The sequence below is a fragment of the Gavialis gangeticus genome, unplaced genomic scaffold (genome assembly GCF_001723915.1).
Source record: "Gavialis gangeticus isolate Ggan-Ray unplaced genomic scaffold, GavGan_comp1, whole genome shotgun sequence".
In the NCBI taxonomy this organism is placed as follows: domain Eukaryota; kingdom Metazoa; phylum Chordata; order Crocodylia; family Gavialidae; genus Gavialis; species Gavialis gangeticus.
This window is the reverse complement of record NW_017728994.1, coordinates 33,198,210-33,215,156: the sequence shown is the minus strand read 5'-3', so window position 1 is coordinate 33,215,156 and position 16,947 is coordinate 33,198,210. Positions and strand designations below refer to the sequence as shown.

Sequence of the window (16,947 nt, the reverse complement as noted above, 5' to 3'; positions counted from 1 at the left end):
CCGACAGAGGAGCTTGTTGCTCAGATCAGTGTCGACCCTAAACAAAGAGCACACGTGGCTTTTATTGAGCTAGCATTTTTTTCAGTTGACGTGTTACATTTTGATTGGTCATTTCAAACCAAAACCTGAGCAACCTATAAGACATACGTAGTGGGCCATCCTGTACCATGTGGGTGGAAAGTTACAGAATGCAGGGGTTAATACTAAAACAAGGAACAAAGAAACATAGAGAAAAGTATCTATTTTCGCTACACTATGAAGAACTCGAAAGTAAGGTACCTAAACAACCCTTAAAGCTGCTAGCACACCCTCCTATCCTCTCCCCTCCCACAGTTCTTTCTTCCTGGTTGCATATTGAAAATACTGTGAGGAATATTGGTCTTCTAATTTTGCTTCTTACCTGAACCTGATACTAAGCATGGTGCTCAGTCACTAAATTAACCCTTGTTTCTTTCCCATTAATGCTCTTCTTTCACAATGTGAGCCTACCCAGTTTGATCATGGATCCACCATAATCCTTCTGGAACATGGGAGAATTTTAGTAACTTAAAGTAAATACCAGTGCTGGACACTAGGGGTCAGATTCTGTTACTCCAATTAGGTATGCAAGGGCCTTGTTACATGGAGCTCCTAGAGCTCTTAGGCCTGGATTGTCTGCATATTAACTCCTGAAACTAATTTTAAGCACTTGTTAGGTGGGTCAGTTACACCTCCAGGGCAGGATTTTCTCTAATCTGTGTTATCCAGCTCCTGTTAAACTAAAGTGCAGCCATTCTAGGCTATACCTTAGTGCAAACACCCCACTCGCCCCCCTTCCTCACTGCCTGGGATTGGACCTATTGCCCACCCCCCTCCCCAGCACCCCAGATCCCTGCTCACTCCCCCCTGCTGTCTGTCCTGGAAGAACAGGGAGGGAAGGGTTAACCTGCCTGCCCGGATGCTTCCCGTTGCTCTCTGAGCTCGCTCAGCCCTGAGAAGAGCAGCAGCCTGGCAATGGTGGCTGGCCAGGCAGGTTAATCCTTTGCTGCCTGCTCCCTTGGGACAGACAGTATGGGCAGCTACAAGTAGGTGATGGGGGTGGAAAGGGGGGAATCCTGGGGGCGAGGGGAAGTGGTGGAGCCCTGGGGGGGGGGCAAGAGGCAGGGAAGAAGCCTGGAGTAGGAGGGGATTCTATTTTCTCCTTGCTCAAATTCATTTTAGTCTTTTTGCTACAGTGTGCCAATAAAATGAAATATTTTTTGAGCTGGGCCCTATATTAAGGATGTCAGATTTCAGGGCGTTTTTATCTTATTAACTGGAAAGTTAGCAGAAAAATTCTGCTGTAGGCCTAACGAATGGGACACAATCACAGAGAACCAGACAGATCAGTTTGGGCCCTGCTCTAAATGCTTGCCAAAGCCACTCTCAGATGACCCAGATATAAATGGGTATCTGATAATTTAGGCGGGCAGTCCAAAGTGACTAAATTATGCTGGCCACATTATATCCTTTACTTGTCATTGACTGCAGAAAACAGTGTGGTTTAATTGTGCTAGCCTAATGAAGTATTAGAGCTGGGCAGACCTTTGACCTTGACTGTACACTGAACCTATGAAGTCTGAGGCTGATCATCTGAAATTGTGTGGATTTTAGAGGAGGGACCAACTTTGGGCATATAATCAAATTGCAAATTTAGCCATGGAGTGAGTACTGCTGCTCTGGAAACTTGGACCACACATTATGCTATATAAATAATTTATATAAGAGTGATACATAGTTTAAGTATGTTACAGACATGTCTTGTAGATAGTTTTAACAACATCAGTAGAAGGTATTCCACATTGTTATAAAACGTGGATAGAAACACCCCATGAACTTTTGCATTCTATAGCAACTGATCAGTCATTATTAAATATCTATTATTCATTTGTTAAACACTTAAAATTATTTGTGAATTCGAAGTGTGAAGAATGAGTTATCTAAAATGCCTTATTTGACCTATTTATTTAGTGGAGATCCATTTTCTAAGATGACTGTTTTGTTGGGTGTCACAGTTACCTTTGTAATTTCTGTTTCCTCATCTTAACATGAAACATCTAGGATCAGGGAGTATCTGAACATCACTATCTATTTTGTTCCAGTCACACATGCTTTTATTTATGTCATCATTTCAGTCCAGTTGCTGCTTAATTGTGTTAGTGGAATTGTTGCAACAGACTGGGGTGCAGAGTCCTATCATGCATGGCAAATCAAATGAAGAAAAGCAGCTTTGTTAGCCTCTCTTTCAATGAACAAATCTATAGAAACAAGAACACACCACATTCAAGGAAAAGGAAATTCATGAAGCAAGGAAAAATCAAATTCTTCCTCTCAAATATGAAAGGAGCTTTGATGTCACAGCCAGGATTTGGCTAGTAGTTCCAGGTACCTCAATTTTGGTGTTCACTTGAGAAACTTTAACAAGGCCTGATTTTCAGAGGGCAGGTCCTGAACACTTTCTATAAACCAGGTCCCTTTAAAGTTATTTCATTTGGTCACTCCCAAATCTTTTGGTCATTTTTTAAGAGCTTAGCTTAAGGCCCTGGATAACCTCTGAGGGACAATGAACTAGGTAAGGCACACAGCCTTATTTTGATCTGCAACTCACAGAATGACTGAAAAATCATCCCCCATATCTCAGAAACCTCTGAAGGGCAAAGATTTGGGTGAGAAAATATTTTTTTGACATACTGGGTAGAATTCTGATTTTCTTTGTGTGTCATAAGTGCTACAAATGCCATTTACACACAGATAATGATTCTATTACCCCTGGAAAGTAGACATGAAAGTGTATACATATAGGGTGAACATGCATTGTAGACTACATACTGGCTGGACACATATGCAGCTATGTATGTGTGCCCATTCTGGGCCAAGAGAGGATGATATATGAGGTCAGGAGGCTTTGTGGTACAGTGAGATGGCTGCTTGCTTTGCAAGGAAGTACACCCTGGATTTTAGCTTGGGCCTTTGCTCCCAGTGGGATGGAAATTTCCCCACTGTATAACCAATTTTTATTAAATACAAGGGATGATGCCTGACCTGTGGCCTGATGGTTCCCAGCTGGAAAGTCAGAGAACCACAGCTGCAACCCCCCTGTAAGTGATGGAGACCTAGAACTTGGTGAGTGCCTTAACCCATTGAGCAAAAACATGGGAGGACCTTTCCCTTCCCTTTTTTCCAGGACTTGTGCTTGAATACACAAATGTAGTCATGTAAGTAGCTGACCAGTGCCTCGCTGTATGCATGCTGCCTCAAACAGCCACAGCTTAAAGCGAGGGCCAAAAATGGCCAGGTAGATATCTAGAAAACTTAGTTTTAGATGTGCAGAGGGAAATATAGTTCCACCCATTGTCACTAAATGGTAGGGATTGTAAGGTAGAGTTGCTGAGTGGGGAGCTATGTACAATGAATGGGCTATAACAGGTACTTCTCACTCCCTTCCCCAGCCTGCACACATCCCAGGCAGAAGAGCTCTCCTCCTAGGGTCCTAGAGGTAAAAGTGTCTCCTTTGTTTCTTGAAGCACTGCTCCCCCCTCTCTTTAAGCTGAATGTTGTGCTTGAAGGGAATGGGACTGAAGAGTCACTTTCAATCAGATGGCATCTTAGGGGAGAACCAAATTCCCCCTCGTAAGCTGCTGTAATGTTTAGACTTGAGCTCTAATTATAATTTAGCAAAACTCATAGCTGAAACCAGCAGACAACCAAATAATGTGTAATGTGTGTTTTTATTAGAAAGATTAAGGAATGTGGGTCAGTACCTCAGAGTATTCGTTGAAGGCAGAGAGCTATTATGTTTTAGAAGGTAAAATTTCCAGAGATTTTTTATAACTGCATGTGCATCTAATACTTTTGATGCCAAAATTTTAGCAATATCAGTTTATTTGCTGTGTGTTACATTGCTTGGGTTTGAGCATGGGAACAAAAGCATACAGTTAAAGATGGGAAGGAACATGTTAACATGCATGAAGTAGCACCAACTTCAAGCAGATTTCTACTCCACAAATTTACATGGTCTTAAGAGCCAGTAATACTGAGAAATTGTGTGTCACTATAACATTTACAGCACAATACAGACAAATATTCCTCTCAGCTTTCCCTGTGAACTGGATTGGAAAGTGCTATTCCTAGTGAGAAACCAAGTCATAAAGCAGTGCAATGATTTGCCAGGGTCAGAAGTTGACTTAGTGGAGGAGCAGGGGTTAGAATTTTGCAAGGGTTTCCAGTGTCTCTCAGTGGGAAAGAAGTCTTCTGCTACCTATCTCTCTCCTGGCAGTCTACATTTTTTCCCACTTGATTTTGTTCCTTTCTGGCCTTGTGCTAGGATAGGAGGATTGGGCTCTATGCAATACACATTATACATAGTGTGGTGTAAATTTACCATGTCTCCTTCTGCAAAGGTGACTCAGCAGCTCCCTGAATATGGCATGCTATTCCATCATGTGTTCCAAGAGAAGAAGGCAGCAGGAGTTGATACTGTCCTGGGAATCTGTGCCAAAGGCATCATTGTGTATGATGTGAAAAACCACACAAGAATTGCCGTCTTAAGGTTCCAGTGGCAGGAAATGGAGAGGATTTCAGCTCACGTGAGTGGGAACCAAGAGAACCCTTTGCTTTCCATTCAGTTGTATAGCCACTCAGACTGTGACTTTGATAAACACATCTAATTCAGGGTTACCATTAGAATTCTTGTGCACTGACTCAGCTATATTTGGGACTGCGGTCCCCTTCCAGGTGGTATGCTTGGATCAGAAATATGTCAGCCAGTCATCACTCAGCCCTCTTCTCTCTTCTCATTACTAGCTTGCCTGCCTCGAGGTACTTGCATCCTATTGGTTAAAATGTTATGAGCGTTAAGTTAACATCCAAGTCTTGTCAGTTCCAATGAAATCAGTGTCCAGAGCCCATTGATTTCAATTAAGGGCATATATGTTCTAAATACATATGCCAGACATTGGATTCATTACTATCAACTTCAAATCACTGCATGTACAATGCATATGTATATCTGGAAAAATGAGCACAGTTATATAGGAAAGCTTTATATTCATCAGAATAATGTCCTTTTTGGAATATAAACTAACATGTGCATTTCTGTTCTCTCTAGAGAAAAAAGTTCATGATTGAAAGCAGTTTCAAAAAACACAAGTTCATCACTGACACAGCAAAGACCTGTAAATATTTGCTGCACCTCTGCTCTGCTCAGCACAAATTTAATGCACGGATGAGTTCCTTTCATCTTCGGCAAGCTTCATCAGGTGAGCTAGGAACATACCTTCCCTCACACAACCAATCCTGTGAGGCACAAAGGAAGCTAAAGGAAATGAAATATGCTGTGGGTTTACCACTCGGCAGCCACGTCTACATGAAATGCTGACTGCGCAGTCGTTACTGCGCAGTTGCTTAGTACTTGTATAAACAAGGACTAAATGACTGCACAGTAACCTGAGTTACTGTGCAGTGCGCAGTAGTGTTGATGAAGGCCTTTTTTGTGACACTGACTGTGCAGGAGCCCAGAACTACTGCACAGTAGTGTCACATCACAGGTTTTGCCACACAATGCTACTGTGCAGTGGTATTGGGCTCCTGCACAGTCAGCATCTCATGTAGATGTGGCCGGTTCTACTACATCCTCTCTCACAGGTGCTCTTATACAATTGTTTAATCTGACTGTGATTCAGCTCACAATCTGTAAAATAGGGAGGATAGTATTTCTCTTCCGGAAGGGGTCTTAATTAATGTCTGTAAGGTGTTTTGGTAATCAGTGGCATACAGCTAAATAAACAGGAAAACAGTACACAGTGCTGCAGTAACCTCGTTGGTGATTTTGGGGTCAACTGATCAGATCTATTGCTGGTGGAAAGCACAGATATATTCCACTGAATGTGTGGCTTACTGTGTCCAGCAGTGTTGGGCTGGATTTAATCTCTGAACCAAGAAAGCCTAATAAATGGCTCTGTAGCAACTGAAAATAAGAGATGACCCCCAAACAAAAATCCATGAGTCCTTGGAACAGAACCAGGCGTCCTGACTTACAAGTCAGCATTCTGCCCCTTAGATCATCCTGTCCCCACCTCTTGTGGGAACGCTGATTCTTAGGCAATGGTTAGCATTTTGATCTGCAGATTTACAACATTCTTTTACAGGAAACAATTTTTTTGCCCCTAGCATGAAATCCTTACACAAAGGTACTAGAAATAAAAACAAGACATCTAGCATATAAGTGAGCCTCAAGAACAAACTGTATGGTTTGTTGGGCAACATGTACTTGCACTAATATTTTAGAATGAAGACTGTTATAATCAAGATATAAGATTGCAAAATGAATTAGGCAGCAGTATAATTATAACACAAGCCCTAGTTACAAGTGCCTTATACCACAGAAACTGTTATGGCTTGTGCCAGTCATTAGCCTGAGGGAGTGACTGCAGGTTGTGGGATTCAGTACTGGCATGTCATTCTGGTCTAAGGGGATGGTTCCTTTCAGGCAGTTGGCAGGGACCCTTACTGACAATTTAACCATATTAACTACCAGCATAATTCTTTCCTCGGTATTTTCATAGTAGTGGAATCCCTTATGCACAAATCAATAAGAATGCTCCCTGGTTCAGAGGTATAAGTCAAAATCTCCACAAACATGCTGGCAACCTCCTACTTAGCTATCACCATGGTAACTCTCAGGTTGTGCTAATAATGTGGCCAGCAAACCCTTTAGATATTTTAAAATGTCTCTGTCCAAATCCATTAAGTTTAAGGGGCTTAGCTGTAATGAAATTAAAAAGTACCATTCCAGAGAGCTACATTCAGAATAATATCTAATAGAAAGCGAACTCTGGAAGAGATGCCCATGCATGTTAAGTAGGACAGGTAATCCTTATTAGTTTTTAGCTCCCCTACCTTGCAAGCCCCTTTCTTGTGGCAGCAGAGCTCTTGTTTTGCCTCTATATGGGCATATCCACATGTGCAAATAATGCACATGAATTTTCTTCCCACAAAATTTAGGTGTAATAAAGCGCTCTGGGGCTACATGTGCACCTCTCGGGACCAAACTGCTCCTGAGAGGAGCAGCTCAGTGCAGGAATGCTGCTGCCCTGCTCTGCCCCCCTGCAGCAACGAGGGGACGCTCCAGGCCCCCCAGGTGCCAGCCCTGGGGCTGGCAGGGGGCACAAGGGCTGGTCCCAATTCCCATGTGGCTGGGAGAGCTGTCCTCACTCAGCGGGGATGCTGCCTGTCAGCCACATGGAGATCCCAGTCCCTATACGACTGGCAGGCAGCGTCCCCCACTGAGCAGGGACAGCTCTCTTGGCCACATGGATTGGGTCCTGACCTGATTTCCATGTGGGTGGGATGCAGCGGTCATTGCTGCTGGGAGAGCTTTACCAGCCACATGGGGATCAGGATGGGTCCTGATCCCCATGTGGAGGGGAGACAGCTGTCCCTGCAGCTAGCATATCTCCCCCCAGCATCAGGGCTTAGCCAGTCAGCAGCAGGACCCCTGGGAGCGTCTTGTGTAGGTGCGCCCTAATTGCCAGCCCCTCCCCAAAGTATTCCTACCTGCTGAGCAAAAACCTGAACAGATTAACATTGACTCAGTTAGCTTTAGTCTCTCCAAGGACCTTCCATGGGATAGAGTTGCAGATTCTTTTCTTACAGTCCACAATATCTAGTAGTCTAAAACGAATTGGCAGTTTAACTTGGATGTGGAAAATTACATGTTGTGTACCGTCTTAATTTAGCCCTTTCTTCAGTTGCACAAAATGCTCAGGGCTAAGACTCAGCTTCTTTCTTCTTCTCTGAGTTGTAGAAGGATTATCGGAAGTGCTCAGATCTCCTTAGATACATGCTTATTGGACTGGTGATTTATGAAACAAATGAGGGTTCTCTGATTACAGTCAATTCAGTCCTCCAGAGACAGAATTTTTTCATTTGAGTTCCGCTTCCTGATCTTAAACTGCACATTTCTGGGAGCATCTACATGAGACACCACTGTGCAGTAGCAACGAGCTATTGCGCACTAGCTTGTGGCTACCATGCAGTAGCATTGCCAGGCACTAACCATGATGCAACGCTACTCTGCAGTAGTAACGAGCTACTGTGCAGTAGCATTGGAAAAAAACTGCGGGGATGGTACTGTGCAGTAACACCGGTTACTACGTAGTCATTTAGTACTTGCTTATGCGAGTACTAAATGACAGCGCAGTAACAACTGCACAGTCTGCCATTCATGTAAACAGAGCCTCTGAGAGATATTCTGGTTTACTGGAGCCAAGCACTGCAATTCCCTCTGTAGACAGTGGATTTGTACTGAAGCCCATATGAATGGAATTCAAACCCAAATGAAAACCACAATGATACTTCCTATGAAAGAAAATGATAGAATATCTTTTTCCCCATCATAGTGCATAAATGATCTTAGGGTATCAAAACAAGTATAATATGTATAATGCCAGATATTTTGTAAGTCTGTTATGTTAAAAAAGGCAAACTGAGAGCAATTTTGGACATAAAATCTCTGGTATCCTTTTACCCTTCTTTTCCTTCTATCTCTTCTTTGGTCCCCTTCCATCTGAGAAGAAAGCAAATATTTGGAAACAGACCAACTGAATGCCACATATGCAGTTCAACATGAACACTTTGTCTTGTCTCAAAGAATGTCTCATTCAGAAAATTTGCTGTGCAGGACTGATTTGGAAAATGCAGATGCTGGAATGATGAGTAGGTCTTGTGATAGCATCAGTGTGGAAACCAACAATGTGGCTGGAGACAAAAGCAACCTAGGCAGGTGGGTTTAAATTTGCATCTTTTCCTTTAAATGTGTTTAAAAGTGTATATTAGTTTGGCAAATAGATACATGTATTTAGTCATATACCATATACACCTTTTCCCCCAAAATTAACCATCTAAAATTGGGGTGTGTGCTTTAAGCAAGGAAGATGACTTCTGTGCCAGCATGGAGGCATAGGGACACTGGAATGGCTGCTGTGGGCTGGCTTTGTGCTTGGCTCTGGCTGCAGGAAGGGGGGGCAGGGGCTGCTGCCCAGCAACACTTATTTTCTCTTTGAAAACTCTGCAATTCAAGCTTTAGCAGTCAAAAGCTGCTGCCAATTCAGCAGTGGCTGTAACAGGATTAAAGCTTGCGCTGCAACCTTTTACAGAATTACTTAAAACATTTTTATGACAAGATGCCAAAATATAGGACCCAGCATAGTGATGTAGAGCTGATTTACTTCTGCTGATTTACTGTCATGTCAAACTAGAAAGGTCCTATTAGATCTACACCAGGAGCATAAAACAGGTTTGGTAATCAATGGGTGCCTATACACGAGCAGTGAGGCTGCTCTGATGTGCTGTAATTACAGCGTGGCAAAGCAGACTCAATTAATCGAGTCTGCTGGAGCATGCAAAACCATGCTCCAGCAGACTCCAGCATCTTGTGCATCAGTGTCCCTGTGCTTAAAAATGATGGAGGGGGTGCTTTAACTAAAGCTCATTCAATTAGCTTTAGTTAAAGTGCCCCTGCAGCCATTTTTAAGCGCAGGATGCTGATACACAAGGCGCTCCAGGCACTTTAATTATATCCATTGGCGACATGTAGGGTGTGCATACAGGTGCATGTGCATCCCCTGAGCGTGCTGGTGCCGCCGACACTGCCAGTGGCATCTGCAGGCGGTTGCCGCTTGCCACCTGCCCCCCCCGCCAGCATCACCGGCGGCATCTGTGGGTGGTCTGTGATTGCCACTGGCCACTGCCAATGCTGCCAGTGGTGTCTGCAGGTGGTCACTGGCCGCCGGTCGCCACCCCACCACCAACTGCACCACGGCTGCCTGCAGGTGCTCCCTGCTTGCTGTCACTGTGTTCCTGCCGCCGCCAGCACTGTCGCCGCCTGTAGGAGCTCACCATGCCCCCCCCCAGCCTCCAGAGGCACACGGTGTTCATGATTAGATCAGCTCAAAGAGCCACTCTAATTAAAGCGTCCCCCCTACCCTCCAAGTCCTGGAGTATGTGTATAAATGCCCATTGTGGCAGAGAAAAGGGGGAGCAATAGATGAGTTCCTTCATGGAAAGACTCTGAATCTTAAACCTCAGCCTAAATATTTTCCTGAGTTTGGCTGTTTCTTATGTTTTGTTGTTAAGTAAGTTAATAAAACCAAAAAGGTAAGTTTGTACCAGTTTTAGTGTGTGTGCATGTGCATATTTACAAGTAGTATCCTGCTGCAGAGTAAATTCATTTCCTTTGGCCTAAGATACCAAGATATTTCCTATGCAGCTAATTAGTCAAATGCACAGTAAATCTCCCATTTAGACATGTCCAGTATGTTTCTTCCAAAGTGGACACTGTTGCTTCAGAGTTAACTCATGATGCATCCCACCTGCAGTGATCACCCCAGTTGTTTCCTTGTACTCTCTTTACCAATTTACACCCTTAGCCTTCCTGAACATGGTTACCTGCTGTACAAAGCAGCATTCACATGCAAAATGGTCTAAATAACCATAATAATCCAAGGGGAAAGAATTTCTTAAGGTGATATATTTTATTGGACTAACTATATAGTTAGATAAAGTTAGACAAGATTTTGAATACAAGGCATTATTCATCAGGTCTAAATAATAATACTAACCCTAAGATTTTCTGACATGCCAAAACTGATTCTGCACTGTATATCTGAGTTGAAATGAACTATTGCACTTCATATCCTTGCAGACTTCTTTCAAATCTCTTGAAAATCCAGTGTGTGTCATTAGTCATTATTAACATTGTAGTCAAGCCCAACAGCCCTTGAAAGGGTAGGGGGCTACACTGTATTAGATATTACACAAACACACAGAAGGCACAATCTAACAAGTAAGGACTTGACCTTACAGAGGTACTGACCTTGACAGAGGTACTCTTTGTGTCAGATTCAAAGACCAAACCATTTTCTCTCTGTCTGATAAAAAAGAACAGAGGAAAAAAAGAACAGAAGTGAAAAGGAGAGCACAGGGTGTGTGTGTGCACCCCTGCCAGACAGGCACTATCAGAACTGAAAGCATGGGGCAGAGGCAGATCCAGAGAGGGTACAGAGGAGGCATGGTCACCCCCCCCCCCTTTTTAAGCATGCCTCAGGGGCAGCAGCCAGGGACTTTTTTAAAGTCCCTGAAGCAGGTAAGAATTCCCCTCTTCTCCTGTGTTCAGGGACATGTCCCCTCCCTTCCCATTCCATTTCTCCTTTTCCCTATCCACTGCTGTTGCTCTCTCAGGCTTAACCAGGGACAAGAGGAGCTCTAGGTTTGCTCTTACTCTGCCCCGGCTGGGCTGTCAGGTGAGCCAGGCTCAGTGGCAGTGGTGGGGAGTTTCTTCCGCCTGTCCCAGTCCTCTGTGTGTTCCCTGTCAGGCTGGGGGAAGGCCCAGGAAGGGGAACCTATCTACTGTCACGGCTACTGTGCCTGAGTTTGGCCTCCCACATAGCCCAGCAGGACTGGCTCTGCAGCTTCTTCCACCCCCAGATCAGTGGAGGACAACAACAGTGGTGGGCAAGGAAGATGGGGAATGGGAGAGAAGGGAACATGCTGCTGGGAATGGAGGGGGTGTGAGAACAGTGGGTGTGAATTTTTTACCTGATTCAGGGACTTAAAAAAAGTCTTCAGCTGTTCTTTCATGGTGTGGTCTATCTGTACTGGTTGGGAGGGACACTAGGAGTACAAAATGCAGCCACCCCTGCAGTGCTGGTCACTTTTCTTGCATCCCCTTAACAAAGTCCTAGATCCACCTATGTGTGGAGTTAATTACCTCAAAGGCGCTCCTGCCTGAGGGATTCCTCAATGTTTAAAAGTGTTGTATGCAGAAAAAGAGAATGACTTCTCTTCTCATTTACATCACTACCTCCACCAAAGTGCTGGTGGTTGCCTTAGCTGCACAGGGTTCTGAAGGCCTTGAAGAGCTTCTTGTGCCATTTAAAATGCTAGGGTCTAGAAGAGTGAGGAGCAGTAATGAGCCGTCAATACTCCCCTTTATATGCAGGAATAGCTGACTCATGCTGGGATTTTGCCCTGCTTTCCTGCTGTTTGCATTAAAATAAAGGGTTTGTTTCCTCTTGACTCATGAAAAAATCCTTACATAAGTGGTCTTGCATTAGATCTAATCTGAAAACTAATGTCAGCACAACAAACAGCATGCATCTGTGTCCATGAGATATGGTCTAATGGCTTGAGTATGTGGTTATAAGCGAGGAATGTCTGTGTTCTCTTCTTACCTCTGACCACTATTTGTAAATTATAGAAGACGGTAAGTGCTAAGTCATGTTGTTGATTTGTTATATTAATGGAAGCCTCCTTTCTTGACTGCCAGCTCACCATCAGGATTGTCTCAGTCAGAAGCGCACATTAATTTAAATGAAAACCAAAGAAGTTATGACTATCTCTTTATCCGCTCAAATCAGAATATAGCCAGCCGTAAGTATAATGGTCGTGATGTACTTAAGAGGCAGCGCTATATTGAAAAATGGAACCATAGGATTCTACACTTTTTTTCTGTGACTCCAGACCAAAGTTCTTCATTTTAGAAAGCAATAGATTTCTTTTCCCCAATCAGACCTATAAATTAACCCTGAGTCAATGAGTTTACTTGGGATCTTTTTCTCCATTCTCTGACATCAGCAACAGTAATAAGGGTTTCCAGGTCAAGTTATTGCCTCAGTGCACATGTCTACACATGCATTTATGTTTGCCTAAACTTAAGCTAATTTAGGCGCGCATCTACATGTGGACACACTAATGTGCATTAAGGTACAATAATTTTAGGTGTGAATAGCTAAAGTTGCATTAGTGCACTTGCAGATGTGCTAATGTGCATTAACACAATGTCTATCCTTTGATGCATACTGTTAATGCACATTAGCACATCTACACATGCACTAACGCAACTTAGCTATTCGTGCCTAAATTTGATACCTGCTTTATGCAGGCATCAAATTTATGTTCACATAGCTTTAAATCACCATTTTTAAGGTGCGTTAAGGACATGCATATGTAGACATGTGCTCTTAATGTGCTTTAAAAATGGCAATTTTAGGTTAAGTCTGCTTAAAAGGGGCACATGTAGATGCGTGCAGCGACACACAATTGTCTTGAGTGAGGTTGCTCAATCATATGTGAATGCCTTAACTGAAGTTCTACGTATGTTTCTAAGGGCATAATTTGGCTTGGTATATCATGCCAACTATGTACATAATGTATGAGTCAGAACAGACTCCAGGTTCCACTATATACCTAAGCTTGCATTGTGCAGCTAATAAAAATAAAAACAATAAAAAACTATTTTTGTCACTGAAGTCAGCTTGTCTGATTCACATATGGAGAGAGAGCAGATCTACCAAGGACAAAAATGTAATTTGTACACATCCCCCTTTCAGAGTAAAACCATACTTTCAAGTCTCATACATGGGGTGACATGTGCTCCCATTACAATAGCCATCATCACAACTGCTGCTGGTTGGGAGGGAGTTAAGTTCAGGGAGTTAAGTCCTAAAATCCAGGGAGTTAAATCCAGGGAATTAAGTCCTAAATCCCACTCAAATACAATATGAGTTGGGTGTTTGCTCCCCTTAAATTCCATTAAAAATCCCAGCTCAATCCAGCTTTTTACTAGGTGCATCTACACATGCACTGTGCAGTCCCGGTGGCGCTTGGTTATTTTTAGACTCCGCATCGCTGTAGTGATAAGCTATGGCAACGTAAGCGTTGGCATCACAGTTTGTGCCCGCCACAGCATGTCACTGTAGCTTGTCACTATGGCGACACAGTGTTTTGTGTAGACACATCCACTGCTAGACATGAATCCTGTGAGTGGGGGTGAACAGGGATTCCTAGGACAATATAGCAGCAGCATGCCCACTACAAACTGTGCTTATGTGTTCTCTGGATACCTACAGAGTGCTGGCATTCCCCACCTGTATTATATTTGTTTAAAATGAATAGTAATCTTGACATTAAGGACAAAGTACATTTACCTTTTAAACACCCAAATTGCCCCAAACCAATGCAACTCTCTTCTTTCCTCATGTCTTTTGTCTGCATTGACTTCAGCTGTTTTGTTTCACAGCATCATGTTCACCAGTTAGCCAAAAGGAGATGGTGTTAAGTGGACTGGAAAGAGAAATTATTTGTGTCCATTTAAAACGTGATTCTCAAAATGGCTTTGGTGAGTAAGGAACATTCATATTTTTGTTACCAGGATTTTCAGCTCATGCATATGAGTCTTTAGCTTACTCTTTGGGTAAAAACAGGCATTGCCTTCCATAACATTTGTGCTACCATAAAAAATTGTATGGCAGCACAAAGGCCAAGCAAACAGACATCTATACCTCTTTTCAAATTGTGGCTGTGATAAAAGTGTTATCAATATTTGCCACAGTTTAACGGTGGATGTCTGTTTACTTTATGGTGCAAGAGCATAAGCACCTTGGAGCTTCCCATGCTCCCTTGCTGCTGCAGCCAGAGGTTATGGGGGCTTAAGGAGCCTGATCCTGCAAACCACAGCAATTCCCAGGACTGGGCCCCTCAAGCCCACGGAGCACCTGTCCAGCTTTCTCCACTTACAGAGACATGCACCTGGGAATCTCTAGGCTGCATTTCTGAAAGTGGGGAAGCTGTGGTTTTCCCACTTACCAAGATGCGCTCCCAGGATCAATAGAGGTGATATAGTGGGCAATATACATTTCACCCAGTGAACTGGATCATTTGTACCAGGACACAACCTGTGACAGATGGTTTGCTTCATTTGGTGATGTCTATTTCTAGTCTTTGTTTTCATTCAGTAAAGTCTATTAGTTTTTTTTAATGAGCTGGGCTAACTGGATAGGCTGCTCACAGGCTGTGTATTGCCAGTTATAAAAATGCCTTTGTGTTTTCTCTATCCAAAGATAGCTACTGAGTATGACATTTGCTGGTTGAAACTAAGAAAGTCCATAAGCTTCCTCTTTCTTGCTGACTCCATCAGTGATGGGCTGGCCATAGGGCAAGGATAATGGGGCAGTTATCCCAGGCCCCATCCTGCATGGGGCACGGCACATTGGAACCAAACTAGAGAATTCATTTATTTTTAAGCAATGAGGCAGAATCATGTCTAGACATTTTGTACACTGAATTAATTAGTTAAAATGCAAAGAAATACCACAAAATAATCATGTGCATTTGAACCATTTAAGATATATTTGTACATTTAAGTTGTTCAAATGCACATGAATATTTTGTGATATTTCTTTGCAGCATTAAAAAGTTACCATACTGGCCACTGTCTGGTATTAAAGCAGCCTCCCACTGCTTTTGCCCTGGCTCTCACAATATGTAAGATTGTTTTTGTCGATAGAAAGGGGTATAGGAAAGGATTAGACAGGTTCAAAGGATCAGTAGCTACATTTTTCTCGAAGGGGTAACAAAAACTCAGGAGGTTTATGGTGCTTTATACAACTAGACCCTGGTTTCCCACCTGACATTTAAGGTGCTTGGCCAGGTCTTTCAGCAATATAGCAAATATATCATTATAACACTGCTATTTCCTGACTTTTGAGTGCTTAAATTGTTATGTACATAATATTCCGTTATGCAACACACCAGCAAAGTATGTGTTTGCACTCTCTTTTAATGGCTGGTCTGTAGTGGGCAGCAGCATGTTACTACTGCTAGTTCAGTCACACTTGTAATGTGGATGACAGAGCTTTATTTGGAAAGTCAAGGGTTAAAACCCAGCTGATTACCTAGGTGGGGTGGCCTTACAATGCATGTAGAATTATTATTTAGATCTAAACCCTGGGTCTAAACCTGAATCTTAAGAATGAACTCATTTAGATGCAAACACCACAATGTGGGCCTCTCTCTAATTGAAATTCTTGCATGCTGCTTAGTAAAACAAACTTGTCACCAAAACCAGCTGCAGGGAATAAATCAGAGTACCAGAGGGGAATTTTTATCACTAATTATCCAATAAGAAAGAGGCAAAAGGCATATATGCTAACCTATGAGCCTTACAGCTAACGCAGGTACTGGCTAGTGCAGCACTGATGGTACAAGTAGTCAAAATACAAAATCAAGCATATGATAAATGTGTTCTAGTAAGGATCTATCAAATGCACTTAACAAGGTTTATACTTCTAATTTAGTTGTTATAACAGTTTCAAAGGCTGTGTTGGTTGTGGCTTATCTGACTTGGGAGTTCAGCGCTTTAAGGTCCTGACTCAGGAGAGCATCTTTTTTATTCAGGAAGGGTAACCACTCTCTGTTGAAATCAAGCTAAAATTTAGTGCATGCTAAATTTTAAGTTTGAGCTTAATTAATCCCCTAAATCAAGGTCTAGATGAAGTTAAAGATCAGAGAATTTAAGTCCCTGAAATGTGCACATAACTTATGGCAATAGAAAAGATGCTTTTGTTTTTCAGCTGTTCATTTTTTCCAATAATACTAGCATCTCTGTCGTCTTGTGCTATCTCATTTTTATAGGTTTTGTAATTATTGGAGGAGAAAATGTGGGGAAATTAGACCTTGGAATCTTTATTGCTTCAGTTATTCCCGGAGGACCTGCAGACAGAGCTGGGCACATCAAACCAGGTCACTGTCCCCAATTTTTAATTAGAATTGAGATGCTTTCATGGTTTATAATGAATCATTCTGACCTTATTTTTCCCCTTTTGATGTTTTTTGTCTTAATCCTATTTTAGGTGGAAGACTCATATCTGTGAATAATATTAGTCTTGAGGGTGTTTCTTTTAATACTGCAGTTAAAATTATACAGAGTTCTCCTGATGAAGTGGAACTGATCATCTCTCAACCAAAAGGTACAATACAGTTTTGGATGTCTTTATCTGCTGTAGGAGATTAGTTGGCTCAGGGCACTTGTAATGGGCTATGTTAGAAGAGTTTTTCCACTAAACTGCAGTTTAAGTTGGTAAGTAGTAAGTA

The 16,947-nt window shown here is 42.6% G+C and overlaps 1 protein-coding gene across 1 annotated transcript in view; it reads left to right on the top strand.

Annotated features, from left to right (window-relative positions):
• The window catches only part of FRMPD2 (FERM and PDZ domain containing 2), a 44,306-nt gene that overhangs the window by 20,867 nt on the left and 6,492 nt on the right, over positions 1-16,947 (top strand). Inside the window, exons 7-13 of the mRNA XM_019502110.1 lie at positions 4,419-4,604; positions 5,126-5,276; positions 8,593-8,800; positions 12,344-12,447; positions 14,096-14,194; positions 16,489-16,596; positions 16,707-16,823. Coding sequence (XP_019357655.1) covers positions 4,419-4,604; positions 5,126-5,276; positions 8,593-8,800; positions 12,344-12,447; positions 14,096-14,194; positions 16,489-16,596; positions 16,707-16,823 — 973 coding nt within the window. The remainder of the gene's footprint in view (positions 1-4,418; positions 4,605-5,125; positions 5,277-8,592; positions 8,801-12,343; positions 12,448-14,095; positions 14,195-16,488; positions 16,597-16,706; positions 16,824-16,947) is intronic.